The following is a 20,640-nucleotide window of genomic DNA, read 5'->3' on the forward strand; positions in this document are numbered from 1 at the left end:
TCCTTGGTATTTTCCTAAAAGATCTAAAATTGGCATACTACAGCAATAAAGTCACCTCCATGTTTATAGGAGAGCAATTCACAATAACTAAATTATGAAATCAACCCAGGTGCCCACCAATAAATGATGGATTAAGAAATTGTGGCCGGGAGGGGCTGGGGTTGTGGCTCAGAGGTAGAGCGCTCGCCTAGCATGGTGAGGCTCTGGGTTCTATCCTCAGCACCACATAAATATAAAATACAGATATTGTGTCCACCTATAACTAAAAAATAAATTAAAAAACAAAAACAGTGGTACATGCCTGAAATCCCAGTGGCTTGGGAGGCTGGGGCAGGAGGATCATGAGTTCAAAGCCAGCCTCAGCAAAAGTGAGGCGCTCAGCAACTCAGTGAGACCCTGTCTCTAAATAAAATACAAAATAGGACTGGGGATGTGGTTCAGTGGTTGAGTGCCCCTGAGTCAATTCCTGATACCAAACATACAAACAAAAATCAACAGGGAACTTCACTATTATGCATAAGTAAAAAGAACTGATCAAATATAAATAAATAAGCAAATGGAATTATAGTAGAGGAAGGAGAATGGGAGAGGGGAAGGAGAGGGGAAGGAAATGGGAGGAAAAAGTGGGGATCATGACCTGAATTAAAATTTCATGCATGTATGAGTTTGTTGGGATGAGCCCCCCAACTACTATATATAACTATAAAGTTCTAATAAAAAAAAAAGATAGCACAGTCACTATAGAAAAGAATTTGGTGAATTATATGATCCAGTGACTCCATTCCTAAAAATATATTTATTATTTTTTAATTTTATTTTTTTTAATATTTATTTTTTAGATGTAGATGGACATAACACAATGCCTTTATTTTTATGTGGTGCTGAGGATCAAACCCAGGTCCCACCGGTGCTAGGCGAGCACTCTATCGCTGAGCCACAATCCCAGCCCCACCTAAAAATATATTTAAAGAAATTGAAAACAGGAACTTGAACAGTTACCTCTATGTCAAGATTTACAGCATTATTCACAATAGCTCAAAAGTATAAGCAACCCCAATGCCCATAAACAGAGGAGTGTTCTACAGTTTACTTGATTTTTATTGATTGGTTTACTTATTTTTATTATTTATTTATTTATATTTTTGTACAGGGGATTAAACCCAGGGGCACTCAACTACTGAGCCACAACTCTATCCCTTTTTTATATTTTATTTATAGCCAGGGTCTCAATGAGTTGCTTGGAGCCTTGTTAAGGTGCTGAGGCTGGCTTTCAACTCCAATCCTCCTGCTTCAGCCTCCTGAGCTGCTAGGAATACAGACGTGCCCCACTGTGCTTTGTTTATTAAATCTATTTTTGTGACAGTGGTCTCACTATTTTCCAAGGCTGGTCTCAAACTCCTGGGCTCAAGCAAATCTCCTGCCACACCTCTGAAGCAGCTACCACACCCAGCTTTGCTCAGAAACTATATGAGTCGTATGAAAATACATTTTATGTGAATTATGGGTAAAGTCAAAAAAAGTGACCATCTATGAGAGTAAAGGGATTAGTCTCCTGTAATTGATTATTCTAAAAACAATGGCAGAGGGGCATATCTCACCTATTATCATATGACTCTTGTTCTTTAAGGTACTGTTGCATTAATTCTTCTTGTTTCTTCTTATCATATGATATTTTCTGTTCTGCCATCCATACCTAAATGAGTAAAGTAAAAAAGTAAATTAAATAGTTGGATTTAAGTAGCAAGTTTGTTTTTTTCATAATTAAATATAAAATGGCATTGTTTATGACAGTCCAATTTAGTAATAATGACATCATCACAAAATAATATCTGAAAATATGATTTGTATCTTGATATAAATCCTAAAATTCAACCATTCAACATAGCTATACTTTCACACAAACATGAGAACTGCTTTCAGTATGTGTGGTACAACAGCACTTTGTACCGGTCCCTACATTATTTCAGAGAGCAAAAAAAACATTTCTTTACATAGAATATGTCTAACATAGATAACCCATTAGTACAGGACATTAGAAGTAGTGTTATGCAATGGCCACCAATGCTACTGGGTGTCACCAATACCCTAAGAGAGGAGAACTGGAGAAAGAGAAAAAAGGGAAAGGAAATGAAATTGTAGGAAAAAAAGAAAGAGACAAGAAAAGAAACAAAGATATAAGACAGGGGCTAGGGATTTAGAGTGCTTGCCCAACATGATGGAGGCCCTAGGTTCAATCCTCAGCACAAAACAAAACAAAACAAAAAACCAAAGAAATAAGACAGAAGTGCTCAGTAGCATGAACACCTTAGGGTAAAGGTGTCTGTGTGAAATTCACAACACCATAAAAATATAGTAAAGAGAATGAGACATAGATTAGAATGCTTTACAAGCATAGAATGCTTTATAAGTTTTGGTTATTTATTTTTTAGTTTTGGTTATTAAAAGTTATTTTTTATCAAGTAATTGTATTCACAGGTAGCTAGTGTTATCCATTTATTGCACATCCTGCCAAAGATTCTTTTTAAATTTTTTTTTTTTTTTTTAATTTTTAATATTTATTTTTTTTAGTTCTCGGCGGACACAACATCTTTGTTGGTATGTGGTGCTGAGGATCGAACCCGGGCCGCACGCATGCCAGGCGAGCGCGCTACCGCTTGAGCCACATCCCCAGCCCTCCTTTTTAAATTTTTTTAAAGTTGTAGATGGACACAATATATTTATTTGACTTATTTATTTTTATGTGCTATTGAGGATTGAACCCAGTGCCTCACATGTGCTGGGCAAGTGCTCTACCATTGAGCTACAACCCCAACCCTTACTAAAGATTTTTTTTTTTTTTTTGGCACCAGGGATTGAACCCAAGGGTCTTATTTACCAAGCCACACACCCTCAGCCCTTTTAAAATTTTATTTAGAGACAGGGTCTCACTATGTTGTGTAGGGCCTCACTAAGTTGCAGATGCTGGTTTTGAACTTGTGATCCTCATGCCTCAGTCTCCCAAGCCACTGATATTACAGGTGTGCACTATTATGCCCTGTTCTGCCAAAGATTTTCTAATGCACATATATGCATTAGTATATAAAACATAATTCTATTTACATGGTGGTAACATACTTTACATATATATGTACATATTCACATGGCTATATAAAACTCAAAAACATAAAACATGCTATATATAAAATTAAAAGCCTACTTCATTTCACAACTTTGTGTGTATAGTCAATTAACAATTTTAGTACCCCCTGTATGTGATGCACACAGTAGTAAGCACTCACTTTGTTTCAAATCCTCTACCCACACTATCTCATTTTTTCCCCCAAAGGCACAGATAGAGATTTAGGAAAGTAGATACACATTCAAGGCAGAATGCAGGGTATAAAGAAAAGGATGGCAGTTCAATGGTATGAGGTGTTAATATTTATGGAGGACAGTCCTAGGGGCTGGATGAGATACACCATCCCATTTACTCTTCACAACTTTACAAGTCAAAGCAAGTGATACTGATCATCCTTTATTTGTAGATTAAGAAATTTTGGATCAGGAATATTAACTATTTTGTGTGGCAATGCCTGTAATTCAGGGACTGCAGGAGGATTGCTAAGTTTAAGGTTAGTGTCAGCAACTTGTAGAGAGAGACCCTTAGCAACTTAGCAGAACTTGTCTCAAAATAAAAAATGGTTGGGATGTAGCCCATTGGTTCAATCCCCAGTACCAATAAACAAGTAAATATATAAATATTTTATGCAAGGTCTAATACCGACTATGCTGGAATGAATGGTTAGAATCTTCGTCTGCCTCCAAAGCTCTGACTTTTTACTTCATCCTTTTGCTTTTCACCACAATCATTTTCGCTATGGTTTTTCTGCCCTGAGCTTAGCCGAACTGTAATTAATTAATTAATTAATTTTTTGAGAGAGAGAGAATTTTAATATTTATTTTTTAGTTTTCGGCGGACACATCTTTGTTTGTATGTGGTGCTGAGGATCGAACCCGGGCCGCACGCATGCCAGGCGAGCGCACTACCGCTTGAGCCACATCCCCAGCCCTAATTAATTATTTTTTAAAAAGTATTTTTTTAAGATGTTGATGGACCTTGATTTTATTCATTTATTTATATGCGGTGTTGAGAATTGAACCCAGTGCCTCACACCTGCTAAGCAAGTGCTCTACCACTGAGCCACAACTCCAGCCTCTAATAAATTAATTTTGCCTTATTTATTTTTGGTGCCAGTGATTGAGTCCAGAAGTACTCTATCACTAAGCTACATCCTCAACCCCTTCTTCTTCTTCTTCTTTTTTTTTTTTTAATTTTGAGACAGGGTCTCGCGAAGTTGCTGAGGATCTCGCTAAATTGCAAAGGCTGGCCTCCAACTTGAGATCCTCCGGAGTGCGTCACCGCCCCGACTGTAATTAATTATTTAAAACGCTAATATTCAATGAGGGTGATTTCTTTTATACGATCTATTTTAAATAAACAGTCGTCTTTGTAGAGGAGAAAACTAAGGAGCCGTGAACCTCGGATTCGAAAAGACCAAACCCGAACCAGTTAAGGCAAGTATTGAGCAACTGTGAGCGCAGGCTCCACGTTTTATGGATTTACACTTTGACCGACAGAGCCAACGAGAGCCTCCCAACTCGGATGTAGAACAAACGTAGAGCGCCTGCTTCATCAGTGAGGAAAAGGGGGCGAGAGCACCTGGGCTTCTGGCCTGGAGAGGAGGTGATATCCTGGTATCCTAGCGACATCACCACTCTCACCTCAGCAGCCCCTGGGGACCCAGTGGCCGTAAGCCAGATCCCTTTGGGTTTCCTCTACTCACCTTTTTGATATTGGATTTGGAGGCAGGATGAAAGTCCTTTTTGCACATGAAGTTGGCGAAGGATTTCCCCATCTTGGCATTCGAGCTGAGGAAGGCAACCAACCGGTCAGCGAGCAACGTAAACAAACTCTGCCGCCTAACCGGAACTGCGCCTCCAGCAGCCGCGGGAACTTCCTAGGTCAAAGGTGACAGCTTCCGTCAACTGGCGCCTCCTCCCGCTACTTTCAGCTGTCACTTCTGGAAGCGCAGAGGCCAGGTGAGGGGCTTGCTAGAGGGAGGAACGTGCGCAGCGGAGGCCAGAGCCCTGGACTAGCTGTGGCGCGGCGCTGCCTGACCGCGGGACTCGCGGCCACAGCGATTTGATCGTCTCACGCAGTGTACGGGGTCCGCGGTGGCGGCTCTTTCTATCAGCTGTCAGATGTTCGAGCCCATTGCTTTCGTTGAACGCTGACACGAGTTGCAAAAACTTTTCTGCACCGGGTTGTTCACCTGTCTTGTGGAGAGAGTAATTCTCGCTTTAACTGGAGTACAATTGTGAGGTTCAAACGATGTGATGCATTTTGAAAGCTATAAAATAGAATGTCAGCTCTACAAGAGCGGGAGCTCCTTTTGTTTCTAGTTATTTCCAGCTGTACGTTTCCTAGTGCAGAAAGATGTTCAGCAAACATTTGTTGAGTGATAAATGGTGTGAGAGTCCAAGTTTCATGTCCTCAATGGGCCAAGTACCATTCTAACTAGGCAGCAATTGTACCTAGCTTCCCTCACGACCCCTCTTGGATAGTTGAGATCTCCTAGTGCAGCTTGATGGACGTCAGGACTCCAGGGTTTTGAGTAGATGTGGCTGCTATTATTATAGAGCACACATCAACCAAGTCCTCTACCGGAGTTTAGACTAGACTATTTGTGTAATTTACTCTTCTGCCAGATAATAACAGCTTTCATTTGAGGATCTACTATGTTTCATGTTAAGCAAAACGCTTAACTTGTCTAATTGAAATCCCCGTAATAGCTCTGTTTAATCTTTTATTCTACTATTGAGCCTGCATGCATAGAACAATTAAATAGCTTGCCAAAGTTATGTAGTGGTGGAACCAACTTTGGAACACAAATAGAAGGAGATGCAAGACATAAAAGTTGAAATACTCAAAGGAAAGAACAATAAGGATAGTGACCTCTTTCTCATCATTGAGAAGAGAAAAACTTCAGGAGTTTGGGCATTATAAAATAAAAAGCTAAAACAATGTGTGTATTCTTAAAGCAAAATAAAGTATAGAATACTTAAGTATATTACTAAAATTGATGATTTAAATTTTTCAAATTTCTAGTGAAGACAATCTACATATGAAATTCTACAATCAGGATTTACAAATTATATTTGTGAACTTCCACCATGAAATATTGACAATTGGAATTTCATTGACATTTTTTATATTTGAAGTAGTGAATCTGTTTCAAAATTTCTGTCTTTTTAATATTATAATCTCTGCATATTCTTTCTTAGGTCAAAGGAAACCTTTTCTTATTTCGAGAAAATACTGAAAACATGTTTTTCCCCCCCATAAGTTTCAATGATAACAATGCAAAGATAATTAAGGCATAATCTTACCTCTTAAGGATTTTATTGCCAATAAGAGGACTGGTGCACAAATATATAGAATATAGCCTTTATAAAAGTAGGCTAGGTGTAGAGATTCCAGAATATAGGAATAGTGAAAAGAAATTCAGGGGAGACTTTAGGAGAGAAAGGTTTTAGAGAATAAATTTGACCCATCAACTAGAAGAAAGTAGTTCACATTGCTATTTTCTTGTTGATTCTTGTAGTTCATGGTTGATTCTTAAGTCATGTTGATTATTGTATTATAGTTTATGATATTTAAAGCTTTAATGAACACCCTTTATTAGACATGGTAATAATATCCCTTGGCCAGAGAGTAGGAGTATTTGTTTTGTATATACTTAAAAATGTTTTCTTTTGTTATTTAAAAACTTCTATGTGATTTGTAGTTGTTTAGAAAATGGAGCCCTATTCCTGTGATACATTTGTGGCATTACCCCCAGCAACAATTGATAAGAGGATTATTTTTGGAAAAAATTCAGACAGACTCTGTGATGAAGTACAAGAGGTAGTTTATTTTCCTGCTGCAGTTCATGATAACAGAGAACCTCTTAAGGTAGGTGAAATATATGTTTTTATTTTCTAGATATTCAAAACTTTATTTTTAAAAATTGCCTTCATTCCAAGTCTAAATCTGGGAAGCACCTTCACCTCACAAAGAGTGCATAAATATGTACAACAGAGGAAACTCATTTTTTAAAAATATTTGTTTTTAAAAAAATATTTTTTAGTTGTAGATAGACACAATACCTTTATTTATGTATTTTTTCAACCTGGTGCTGAGAATTGAACCCAGTGCCTCACACATTCTAGGTAAGTGCTCAGCCACTGAGCCACAACCCCAGCCCAGAAACTAATTTTTAAAAGAATGTCATTAAAAAAGTATAAGGTAACACCCATAGATATTAGTCCATCTTCCAAGAGGCAGTGCAGTCCTCACATCGCCAGAGTACCAAGGTTGTCTTAAACACCAGACTCTATAGCTTAATTTCTCCACTTCATACCAAGCAATAAAAATTAGACAGTCCTGGGCTGGGGATGTGGCTCAAGTGGTAGCATGCTTGCCTAGCATGCATGTGGCCCGGGTTGGATCCTCAGCACCACATACAAAGATGTTGTGTCTGCCGAAAACTAAAAAATAAATATTAAAAAATTCTCTCTCTCTCTCTCTCTCTCTCTCTCTCTCTCTCTCTCTCTCTCTCTCTTAAAAAAAATTAGACAGTCCACCAAGGGAAAAACTGCTTCTATCTGACACTCTTAGAAGGGTCCCCAACTTTCTAATTGAGACGATGTTGAATTTTTGTTTCCCACTGGCCCTTGGATTGTTTCTCCAGATGTAGCACTATTATTCCGTAACTCTTTTTACACAACAGTGAATGAAAACTTCCTTTGATCAGAGCATAATGTTAAGTGTAACCTCTAATATTTAAAAACACTGGTTTATATGTGACAACTTTCAATGAGAATATCCCATGGGTGTTCATGTTTCTTGATGACACAGAAGGTGAGTATAAATGAATTTTAAGAAATCAGGCATCACTCTGCTTACAAGACAACCAGTTCCTAGATGAGTTCTGGGGTGGCATGTTATTCACAAAAGGCATTTGTCTAATTCTGACCAGGAGCCAGAATTTAGAATAGTTTACAGACAAATCACCAAGGCCATGAATTGACACAAAAAAACAGGCAGAGCCCTCTAGCATGTCAGAGATCTTCATTGCTTCAAATTGCAAACCAAAGTATCTCAGAAAACAGGAAATCTGAAATACATGTTTTGTTAGCAATATGCTACTTTTAAAATATCATAAAACAGTTATTACTATCATTAACTAGCAATTTGGAAGAGATAATAGAAGTTAAAATTCAAGAATTTAAATATGAAAAATAATTGAATTAGAAATAGGCTTCTGATTTTTATTTCAATGATTTGGAAGCAATTGAAATAACTAATGAAAATTATTCTTTGATGAAATATTAGAATACTTTTCACATGCAAGCATGTTAGAGCAAGGAGTTTAAAGTCAGCTGTAAGATTCAGATGTTGTCCAATGGGAACTTAGAGTCTACCGTTGGAATAGGAGGTATATGCAACTAATTCCACTATAAATTAAATGATAAATTTAAGTAGAAGCAACATATTGCAGCATAGGAGAAACATGTAATTCAGACTAGGGATCAAGGAAAGCTTCACTAGGAAGTTTGTTAGACAAAAATGATTTTGATTGGTGTAGAATAAGAAAAGTTAATCCAGATTCTGGATAAAGGTTTATGACTCATTAAAAGGTTTATTAAGCCCTGCAATAGCACTAACAACATGCATTTTATTCAGTCACTTGATAGTATACAAATGAATTGAAGGATCCTTTAAAATTTTTATTTAAGAAATAATTTACTATGGAACTTTAGTGAAAGTTTCACTTTATATTTTATTGCTAAGTTATGTACTTTTTGTATTTTAATTCTGTGACATTCTAACACTCAGATATATTAGACATTTTCTATATATTAGGCTATATATTTTTTCTTTTTCTGAAACTGTTTATTCATCTGGGATACCGGTTCCACTTTATATTTAAATCTGGCTATCTTGTAAACCAGTGGTTCTCATTCTTTCCACTGCTGCAGACATACTTGATGGGCTTATTCCACAAGTGATATAGACTTCTATGAGAATACTCCTGTATTTAGGGGTTACCATATGTGTGCCTAATTAGGAAACACTGGACATTGAGGTTGAGAATTCATTTCTTTTTCATATTTTATTTTTTAGTTGTAGATGGACACAATATCTTTATTTTATTTTTATGTGGTGCTGAGGATCAAACCCAGGCCCTCGCACACAGGGCCTCACATGTGCTAGGCGAGTGATCTACTGCTGAGCCACAACTGCAGCTGGAGAATTCCTTTCTTAATCATCAATTCCTATACATCTTCCTTTGCAAAAAATGTTCAAGACTTTACAACTAGAATTCTTTCCTGAGCTTCTGTAGTGCCTCATGTTCACTTCTCTTCATGACCCTTGTACTTTATATTTTGTTGTGTCTTAATGTAGAAGTCTTAGTTTGTTATAAGTAAGCTTTGTATTGATTAAGTCTTTATAACTAAGATCTCTTTTAGCAGAGTACTTTACAGTAGGAGATACTCAGCCATTATTTGGATGAATAAATGATTTAGCATTAATTCTGAATATTTTAAGAGTAATGCCTTTATTACTAAAAATTTCAATTTAGTTATATTTCATTGACCTCTTTGATAATGGTGTATCTTTTGAATGATTTTTTAAATTCTAGATTTTGATAACTTTTTTTGGTTTTGTGGTTATGGCTATGACTTTTTTTTTTAACAGTGTACTTATATAGAAATTGATCAAGTTCCGGAAACATATGCTGTTGTCCTTAGTCGCCCTGCTTGGTTGTGGGGGGCAGAAATGGGAGCCAATGAGCATGGAGTTTGCATTGGGAATGAAGCTGTATGGGGAAGAGAAGAAGTTTGTGATGAAGAAGCACTACTGGGCATGGACCTTGTCAGGTTATTTGTGTGTTATATTTTTTCATTATAGAACTTGTCTAATTGTTAAATCTTGGTATAATTCTTACCTATTTTATTTTTCAATTTTTCTTTTTTTGGACTTTGATACTTTATAGTATCAAAGATAAAAATGTTTTAGAGTTTCAGCATGCAATTTCATGGCTATCAAAGATAATTAATTGGGAGAAGGGAAGGAGGGGGAAATCTTGATTCATTGGAAGTACCTAATATAATTGTGTAATTTACACAATAACCTTATGGAATATGTATTACTATCATAATTTTACAAATGAGATATATGAATTTCAGATATAAAGTAACTTGCTAATAAATTACCAAGTCAAAAAGTTTAAAAATTAGATTTCATATTATTTGTTAACTTGAAAGAATTTTTGCTTTGAATGTAAACACAAAGTCATATGAGCATGAAAATATTTCAGAAAAATAAAAAAAGTTTATTTTGATATTTTTATTTTAGACTTGGCCTTGAAAGAGCTGACACAGCTGAAAAAGCCCTCAAGGTCATTGTTGATTTGTTAGAGAAATATGGCCAGGGTGGAAACTGTACAGAGGGCAGGATGGAATTTAGTTATCACAACAGTTTCCTGATAGCTGATAGGAATGAAGCCTGGATTCTGGAGACTGCAGGGAAGCATTGGGCAGCAGAAAAAGTAAAAGGTATGGAAAACTTTTTTTTTTTAATTTATAAGGGAACAAATCTATTTTGGCTCACAATTCTGAAAGAGAGGAAAATCCAAGAATATGGTGGCACATCTGCTCAGTTTCTTGTGGCAGGTCTTACTGCTTCGGCCTGTGGGGGAAAGCAGTAGGGCAAATGGGCACATGCAGAAGACGAAGAACATAAGGAATGACTTTGCTTTAATAACTTGCTCTTGTGGTAATTAATCTAGATGGACAACTTTTTTGTGTGATTTAATTTAATATACTATTAATAAAATATACCCTTAACTGCAGATATTGCATTTCATTGTCTTTGAAGATTTATATTCTAGCAAAATAAAGGTTAACCTGTAGGGGAAAAGTTAAAAATTGGAAAGAACATGTACTATGAAGTGCATTCTTGAAAAGGTTAAAAGGTAGCATTATCTCTGGCTATATGAGTTTCATATAATGTGTGTATATTTTATGTGCAGCAGTTTTTGGCTATTTTATAGTACTTTTTTTCTTTTAATAACCCCTTGCTATCTTATCCTCTTTTAACTTTGAGCTGAACACCAAAATTCTTTCATGCTTAAGTATGGAGATGAGAAAAGGGGAATGGAGCTGGAGATGGATGTCTTTGGGTTGGTGGTTAGAAAGGATATAGTGAAACAAGAATGTCCACTCTCATGAGTATATATATTTCAATACATTTTCTGAAATTTTAGCAATTATGTGAGAAGGAAATAAAATAAAAGGAATACAAAGAGTAAAGGGAAAAGTCAAATTATCACTGTTTGCAGATGATATTATCCCATACTTATAAGATCTAAAAAGTTCCCCCTGACTTCTAGAACTAATAAACAAACTCAACAAAGTATCAAGATACAAAATCAATATTCAAGAATCAGTAACTTTCCTATACACCAATAATCAATCCATTGAAAAAGAAATTAGGAAAACAATTCCATGCATTATAACCTAAAGAAAGAAAGAAAGAATAAATCTAATCAAAGAGGTAAAAGACCTTTATAATGAAAATTATAGAACACTGAAGAAAGAAATTGAAGAAGACATTAGAAGATGGACAGATCTCCCATGTTCATGGATAGGCAGAATGGCTGTAGTACAAAAAGTGATCTACAGATTCAATGCAATGTCCATCAAAATACCAATAATATTCTTCACAGAACTAGAAAAAACAGTCCCAAAATTCATATGGAAGAATATAAAATCCAGAATATCACAAGCAACTCAAAGAAAAGAAAAAAATGCTGATGGCATCACAATACCCAATTTTAAATTACACTACAAAGCTAGTAAGAAAAACACAACAGAACTGGTATAAAAACACACTTAGAGCAAAGGAATAAAATAGAAGACACAGAGACAGACCCACACAGATACATTCATCTGATCCTTACAAAGGTGCCCAAAATATACTTTGGAGAAAATATAGCCTTTTAAACAAATGTGTGGAAAAACTGAATATCCAGATGTAGAATAATGAAACTCACTCTGAATTTGAGGTTGAGATCCCTCTCACCCTGCACAAAAGTCAACTCAAAATGGATGAAAGACCTAGGAATCAGACCAGAAACTTGGCAACTTTAAAGTGGGTCAGCACTCCAACATATAGGTACAGACAAGCAACAACTTCCTCAACAAGACTCCTAAAATTCAGGAAATAGTACCAAAAATTAATAAATGGGTTTGCATCAAATTGAAAAGCTTCTGTACAGCAAAGTAAAAAAAGAGCATGAAGAGAGTATACAAACTGGGAGAAGTCTTTGCTAGCTAGTTTTTCAACAGAGGATTAATATCCATAATATATAAAGAACTTTAAAAATCTAGAAAATAACCCAGTCAATAAATGGGGAAAAAATTAAACACTTCTCAAAAGAAGAAATACAAATGGTCAACAAATATATGAAAAAAATTTCAACATCTTTAGCAATCAGGGAAATGCAAATCAAAATTACCCTAAGAGTTCATCTTATTCCAATTAGAATGACAGTAATCAAGAAATACAAATAATAATAAATGCTGGCAAGAATGAAGGAGAAAAAGAATACTTATGGGATCTTGATGGGATTATGACCTTTTTTTTTTTAAAGAAAGTGAGAGAGAGGGAGAGAGAGAGAGAGAGAATTTTAATATTTATTTTTTAGTATTTGGTGGACACAACATCTTTGTCTGTATGTGGTGCTGAGGATCGAACCCGGGCCGCACGCATGCCAGGCGAGCGCGCTACCACTTGAGCCACATCCCCAGCCCCAGGGATTATGACTTTGTATAACCAGTATGGAAATCAGTATGGAGGTTCCTCAAAAGACTAGGAATGGAAACATCATATGATACAGCTATGGTATTCCTCAGTATTTATTCAAAAGAATTAAAGTCAGCATAGCTATACATACATACCCATGTTTATAGCAATGCAATTCCCAATAGCCAAGGTATAGAACCAATGTCTGTCTGTAAGTGTCTATCAATGGATAAGTGAATAAAGAAAATGTGGTATATATACACAATGGAGCTTTTTTAAATTGATTTTTTAAAAGATAAATGACAGCAGAATGCATTACAATTCTTATTAGATATATACAGCACAATTTTCATATCTCTGGTTGTATATAAAGTATGTTGACACCAATTTGTGCCTTCATACATGAACTTTGGACAATGGAGTTTTATTCAGACATAAATATGAATGAAACTGTGTAATTTACAGGAAAATGGATGGAACTTGAGAACATTATGTTAAATGAAGTAAGCCAGACTCAGAAACTCAATAGTCATATTTTCTTTCGTATGTGGATGCTAAAGAAAATAAAAGGCAGGAGCAAGGATGTCATAAAAATAGAAAGGAGATCAGTGGAGTAGAAGAAAGGGACAAGGAGGAGGATAGAGGAGAGGGAAAAGAAGGTACTGGTGAATGAAATTGACTAAATTATGTGCATGTACTAATATGTAATAATAAATCCCACTATTATGCTTGATTTTAATGTTATCAGTAAAAAAGAAAGGGTACGCTGATATAATAGTAAAACAAAATTTTATGTCATTGGGTAGAACAACACAATTTGTTTGCTTTAGAATGCTTTGCTTTTTCTTTCCCATGATTTTGTTTTGATCATATATTCCTTTTATTTTTTTCAAGTGAGGAAATCCAGAGATGAAAGAGACTGGTATATGCAAAACTTGGAATTGAGATCTTCCTGATTTCAGTTCAGTGTTCTTTCACTAGAGCACAACCTGTGTTCAAACATAATCATGTGATTATGTTCGAGATCCAGGAGGATCTCCTAGTTTTACTAAGGAGATAATATATACATGTAAAAATGTTAATTGTTGTATGAATGATACACATAGATGCTGTGAATATTAAAGAAAGGAAAGGTCATTGTAAGCTGGGGAAGTTCAGAAAGGCTTCATAAAGGAAGACTTGAGCTTTGGAGGATTTGGATATTATTTTCAAAACAGATCATTGCCAGTTGTTTTGTTGGACATTTTGTTATATATTTTGCTTTATATATATTGTTTTATGTTTTATTTTATGTATTTTATCTTTTTTAATATATAAAGTTTAATGTAGACTATTTTCTGATTGTTAATTGACCCTATTATATCATTAAGCACTTTTAATTTTATCAAATATGCTACATGAAAAGACAAATGAATTCTATTCAACATAGTTCAACATTCTGTGAAAAAGTCTCATTAGGTCATGCAAAATAAGCACCTTCACTGGGTCTCATTATCCAGTTGTACGTTTTGTCACCAGTTTTTCTATTTCTAAATGAGCCCAAGAACTAAATTGTTGTCTTTGAATGTTCCTAACACAAAGAAATGATATATGTCTGATGTAATATACACCCATTTGCCTTGGTCTGGTTATTAGACATTATTATACATGTAAAATGCTACACTATACCACATAAATATGTACAATTATTATGTGTCAATTAAAATATATGTTGATTTAAAAGAACTGAATTGTTGGATTATAGGGAATCATCTCTTAGATGGAAACTTCATCACTATCCTTGATTCTATTTTGACTTAAGTCTTGATTTTATAGTGAGAATATCCCAAGTATTACTTCAGTAGAATAATTACTTAGTTGATTTTTACTTTACAGCTGTCTTTTAAATCAGTTTCAAAACATTATCAATTTTAATTAATTAACATTTATTTTTGTGGTACAGGGATTAAACCCAGGGACACTTTACCTCTGGGCTACATTCTCAGCCCTTTTTAAAAAATTTTGAGACAGGGTCTTCCTAAGTTGTCTAGGCTGTCCTCAAACTTGTGATTCTCCTGAGTGGTTGGGTCAATTTTCATTTATCATCAGCTATATAATTTATTGTGAACAGACTTTTATTGTTTTTTCTCTTTTGTATTTTAGTGGAAAATTTTATTTGTGACTTGTGCCACAATATCTTTGCAAGCCTTATTTTTTCTGTTTTAAATGTATTTATGATTTAAAAAAAATAGTGTTAGAAACTATAGTAAATCCACATCCTTGAGTATTACTCAGCAATAAAAAGGAACAAACTGTTGATACCTACAGTAAGCTGGATGAATCTTTAGAGAATTATGTTGAGTAAAAAAAACAAAGCTAGGATTTTTAGAATTAATATTTAGAGAAATAAGAGAACAAAGTAGTGGTTGCCTGGAGTTCATGTATGCTAGGGGTGGGAGACAAGTGGGTATGGCTCTAAGAGGGGGCAACATAAAGGATTCTTGTGGTAGTACAAGCATTCTTTTTCTTGACTGTATCATTACCAGTATTATGATTGTGACTTTATACTCTGGTTTTTCAAAATGTTTTTGTTGGGGGATATGGAGTAAAGGGAACACAGTTTCTCCCTGGATTATTTCTTATAACTGCATATGCATCTACAATTATCTGAACATAAAAAGTTTAATTCTAAAAATTGTCTCTTAGAATATGCAATAGATGCAAATAGTACAAAATTTAGAAGTCTATGTTTACATTTAAATAGTGATTAAGAATTTATAATGTATAGATGGAACATTAATGTTAAACATAACTTTTCATTTTCATTTCCCTTTTCTTTGAAAATAGAAGGAGTTCGTAATATTTCTAATCAGCTTTCTATAACAACCAAGATTGACCAAGAACACCCAGACATGAGAAACTATGCTAAGCAGAAAGGATGGTGGGATGGTAAAAAGGAATTTGATTTTGCTGCAACATATTCTTATCTTGACACAGCCAAGATGATGACTTCATCAGGCAGATACTGTGAGGGCTACAAGCTTCTGAATAAACACAAAGGTAATTTTAGCATTTTAATAATGTCAAAATAACAAATTACATTTTTGTGGATATAATGTAGGAGTGATAAATCTGTTTTGAGGAATTATATTTAATAAAAATATAGTCATTAAAACTGAAAAAGTATGATGATGTAAGCTATTTTTTGAGATGTGTAAAATTTATAATTGTGGGAAGGTAATGATTCTATGTGAAAGTTCAGATTTTCATTTCTTAGAAACTTTAAAAAAATTCTGTTAATATTCTTCAAACAAAATTGTGGTTACTTCTCAGATTTTTTTTTTTTTTTTTGGTACCAGGGTTGAACTCAGGGGTACTTAACCACTGAGCCACATTCTTAGTTCTTTGCTAAGTTGATGAGCCTGGCTTTGAATTTGTGATCCTCCTGCCTCAGCCTCCTGAGCTGCTGGCATTTCATGCATGCACCACCCTACCCAGCTCTCAGAGTTTTTTGAAACATGGAAACATGCTTCTTTGACTCTTGCTGCTACTTCTTGTATTTATCTTTTGATAGTACTCTTTTTAAAAAATATTTATTTAGTTGTAGATAAACATACAGTATGTTTATTTATTTTTACATGGTGCTGAGGATCAAACCTAGTGCCTCACATATACAAGGCAAGCGCTTACCACTGAGCTACAGCTCCAGCCCCTTGATAGTACTCTTATTGGTTATTTTATTACTGTAAATTATATCTAGAAGTTCTGGTTGAGAAGACAAACTGAGCAGATACAAGAATTCCCTCCTTCCCACTTCAAAACTTCAGAAATATTGAATAAAATAGTTAGTCATTAAAAGCATATATAACTAAGTTCGAATACAAGAATAGGAAATCACCAGGTTCTAAAAATGAAGAGAAAACCTATAATATGAGAAAGATTTGGAATATTTCCACCCCCAGACAGTCCTCCTCATCTCTGGGTCAAAGGGCAGGGGGATTCTGCATTGGAGCTAAGCCTTACAGGCTAGAGTTTTAACATCCATGAAAGCATAGATGGCTAGGTCAAAGACTGTTTGGAAAATAGGAGTCAGGCTCTTTCCCAAGGTACAAATCTAAAAATGCTTCTGTACTTCTTGCCTAGATTCCTAGCCTAGAGTTGAGCTTCCTGCTTTCTCAGGCTATAAGTCAATACAGTCTCTTATGAGAGATTGAACTCTCAACCACATTTATTTTGTGGGCTATCTGTGTGGGACTGAGAAACAAATGTTGGTTTGGAATTAGTAAACTGTACAAGACCTCAGAATATGTGTATTTCTAACTCTACTATGTGAATATTTGATACAATACATATTCAGATTTTACTCAAATTACCTATCTAATGGAAAATGTACTATAATAAATCTACATGTAACTACACTGAAAACATTTAAATTACATGGGATTCTGATGAAAGGATGAAGTTTCTATCTATACTATAATAGCTTCTCCTATAATGTCCTCAAGTATTCTGACTTTTCCTGTGTATTATCTGATCTGCTGTTAAATCTCATCTAGTGATGTTTTCATTTTCAATATTGTATTTCATCTCTACAAATTTCATTTGGTTCTTTATCTTTCATTTGTCTACTCATTACCTTTGTGTTTTTCTTTAAATCCTTGAGCATATTCGTCATATAGCAATGTAATAGAAATTTTAGCATTCTTGTCTGCTAACAATAACATCTCCATAATTTTTGAGTCTGTCTTCCGGTGACCAAATTTTCATCTTTTTTGCAGGAGGGGGAGTTGCATTTTCAAGGATCTAGTAATTTTATTGGATGGTGGGCATTATGATTTTATTTGATGAATGCTGCAATTTTGTATTCTTTGAAACCTGTTGGAATTTTAGTAATTTCATTCCTTTAGGCCTATTTTTAAGCCTTATTAGGGTAGCTCTATAGTAGTCTTTCCTTTGGGGCTGGTTTAAGTCTAATTCTGGGGAGGAAGAAGATATAAATGACTAGTGTCAGAAATAAGAGTTCATTATAGGCTCCACAGACTTTAGGAAACTAACAAAGGAATACTACAAATAAATCTATGCTCCTAAATTCATTAACTCAGAGGAAATGAACCAATTCCTTAAAATCCACAGAACACCACATTTACCTAATAAGAAATGGATAACTTGTTTTAGCAGATACTTCATCTTAATTGATTATACTCAATCTGCAAACTATCATTGGCTCAAATTTCAGTCCATTTCTTGCATTCTGCCCCACATGATTATTTAGGGATCAGATAAATATTTGGGCTATTAGGGCACATGTTTTTTTTTTTTTTGTTGTTGTTTGTTATTGTTTTGAACAGAGAATTTAGAATTTCTTCTGCTTGACTCTCTGCATTATGGGATTTGCCCTTCACTTTCCAGTGCTTGTGGTTGACCTCTGGTTCTTGAGGTCAGAAATACCAAGGTTGTCTACTGCTGCCAGCACAGCACTAACTGTGGACGTCCTATAAGTTGCAGTCATAAAAAAATTGGGAAACCCACCCTATGCATCATCCTCTCATCCACATCACCTCCAAATTTTCTTGCCTTCGTTAGTTGTAAAGAGCCTTCAGGTTAATTGTTCACTGCATTTTAATTCCAAGTTTATATTAGGGAGGGTTGATCTGATAGGAGCTTACATAGTGATGTTCAAAGTAGAACTCCTTCACATGTCTTTTATTATTTCATGATATTATTTTACTTTTAAAAATAAATATATTCACATGATTGAAAATTTAAAGGTACATTTGTAGTCTGTCCCCAAATACTTAGTTTTTCCCCCCATAGGCAATTCTTTATGTATTCTCCCAGAGATGATACAGGTTTAATGAGACAAATATGTATATGTATTTTACTGAAATGGTAGCATGCCATTTAATAACTTTTCTACATACAACTTTCCAAAGTTAGTAGTATATAATACAGATGATTGTATTTTAGTATCTGCAGAACTTTCCTTTAAATAGAAACATATTTTTATTTTGATATTGCCTTAATTTTTATGTAGTAGTATTTTGATCATTATATAATAAAAATGATTTATGAATCATACTTTAGCTAACATACAACTGTTACTTAGGTAATTTTTAGTTTTTCATTACTGAAAATCATATAAAGTGTTCATAGCCTACTTATATTCATACCCATGGTTATTTTAATAGAATGAGTTTTTAGAAGAAGAATGTGCAGTCAAAATGTATATATATTTTAAAGTTTTTGAAACATATTGCCACAGTGGCCACCAGAATAGATACATCAATTTAAATTAACCCCAGCAATATTTGAATAGTTGAATGCCCATTTTCTAAATATTTATTTTTTAATCTTTATAATTTTGTGGGGGTTACCAGGATTGAACCCAGAGGCACTTAACCACTGAGCCACACCTCCAGCCTTTTTTTATGTTTTATTTAGAGACAGGGTCTTGCTGAGTTGTTTACGGCCTTGCTAAATTGCTGAGGCTGATCTTATTTTTATTCATTTTTAAATAGTTCTTTTTATTTTTTTAATTTTTAAATTTTTATTTATATATGACAGCAGGATGCGTTACAATTCTTACTATACACATAGAGCACAATTTTTCATATCTCTGGTTGTATACAAAGTATATTCACATCAATTCGTGTCTTCATATATGTACTTTGGATAATAATGATCATCACATTCCACTATCATTTATAACTCCATGTCCCCCTCTTCCCCTCCAACAACTCTGCCCTATCTAGAGTTCATCCCTGCCTCCCATGCTCCCTCTCCCTATCCCACTATGAATCAGCCTCCTTATATGAAAGAAAACATTCAGCATTTGGTTTTTTGGGATTGGCTAACTTCACTTAGCATTATCTTCTCTAACTCCATCCATTTACCTGCAATCCCATGATTTTTTTCTCTTTTATTCCTGAGTAATAATCAATTGTGGATATGCCACATTTCTTTTAATACATTCATCTACTGAAGGGTATCTAGGTTGGTTCCACAGTTTAGCTATTGTGAATTGTGCTGCTATAAACACTGATGTGGTTGTGTCCCTATAGTAAGCTGTTTTAAGTCCTCTGGGTATAGACCCAGGAGAGAGGGATAGCTGGGTCAAATGGTGGCTCCAGTCCCAATTTTCCAAGAAATCTCCAAACTGCTTTCTATATTGGCTGCACCAATTTGCAGTCCCACCAGCAATGTATGTACCTTTTCCCCCACATCCTTGCCAACACTTATTGTTGTTTGTATGCATACTAGCTGCCATTCTGACTGGAGTGAGATGAAATCTTAGAGTGGTTTTGATTTGTCTCTAATTGCTAGTGATAATGAACATTTTTTCATATATTTGTTGATCGATTGTATATCATCTTCTGAGAAGTGACTGTTCAGATCCTTGGCCCATTTATTGATTGGGTTATTTGTTTTTTCTTGGTGCTTAGCTTTTTGAGTTCTTTATATACCCTAGAGATTAGTGCTCGATGTGATGTGTGAGGGGTAAAGATTTGCTCCCAAGATGTAGGCTCTCTATTCACCTCACAGATTATTTCTTTTGCTGAGAAGAAACTTTTTAGTTTGATTCCATCCCATTTATTGATTTTTGATTTTAATTCTTGCACCACAGGAGTCTTATGAAGGAAGTTGGGGCCCAATCCCACATAATGGAAATTAGGGCCTACTTTTTCTTCTATTAGATGCAGGGTCTCTGGTTTTATTCCTAAGTCCTTGATCCATTTTGAGTTGAGTTTTGTGAGTGGTGAGAAATA

General features: G+C 34.9%; 2 protein-coding genes across 4 annotated transcripts in view; one reads left to right on the forward strand and one right to left on the reverse strand.

The window, feature by feature from the left end:
* The window catches only part of Cirsr (corepressor of RBPJ and splicing regulator), a 40,454-nt gene extending 35,496 nt beyond the window's left edge, over window positions 1–4,958 (reverse strand). The window contains exons 1-2 of the mRNA XM_005324610.4: window positions 4,824–4,958; window positions 1,599–1,693 (exon numbers count right to left, since the gene is read on the reverse strand). Of these exons, the coding sequence (XP_005324667.2) occupies window positions 1,599–1,693; window positions 4,824–4,895 (167 nt within the window). The 5' untranslated portion in view covers window positions 4,896–4,958. The remainder of the gene's footprint in view (window positions 1–1,598; window positions 1,694–4,823) is intronic.
* Scrn3 (secernin 3) overlaps window positions 4,935–20,640 on the forward strand; it is a 30,935-nt gene continuing 15,229 nt past the window's right edge. Inside the window, exons 1-5 of one of the 3 annotated variants that reach the window (XM_040294493.2) lie at window positions 4,935–5,079; window positions 6,828–6,994; window positions 9,785–9,966; window positions 10,445–10,644; window positions 15,725–15,934. In XM_040294493.2, the coding sequence (XP_040150427.1) occupies window positions 6,839–6,994; window positions 9,785–9,966; window positions 10,445–10,644; window positions 15,725–15,934 (748 nt within the window). In that variant the 5' untranslated portion in view covers window positions 4,935–5,079; window positions 6,828–6,838. Of the gene's footprint in view, window positions 5,080–6,827; window positions 6,995–9,784; window positions 9,967–10,444; window positions 10,645–15,721; window positions 15,935–20,640 lie in introns of all 3 variants that reach the window. The other 2 variants (XM_078017629.1, XM_013358293.4) reach the window with 2 other exon arrangements.

The sequence above is a fragment of the Ictidomys tridecemlineatus genome, chromosome 7, assembly GCF_052094955.1.
Source record: "Ictidomys tridecemlineatus isolate mIctTri1 chromosome 7, mIctTri1.hap1, whole genome shotgun sequence".
NCBI classification, from domain to species: domain Eukaryota; kingdom Metazoa; phylum Chordata; class Mammalia; order Rodentia; family Sciuridae; genus Ictidomys; species Ictidomys tridecemlineatus.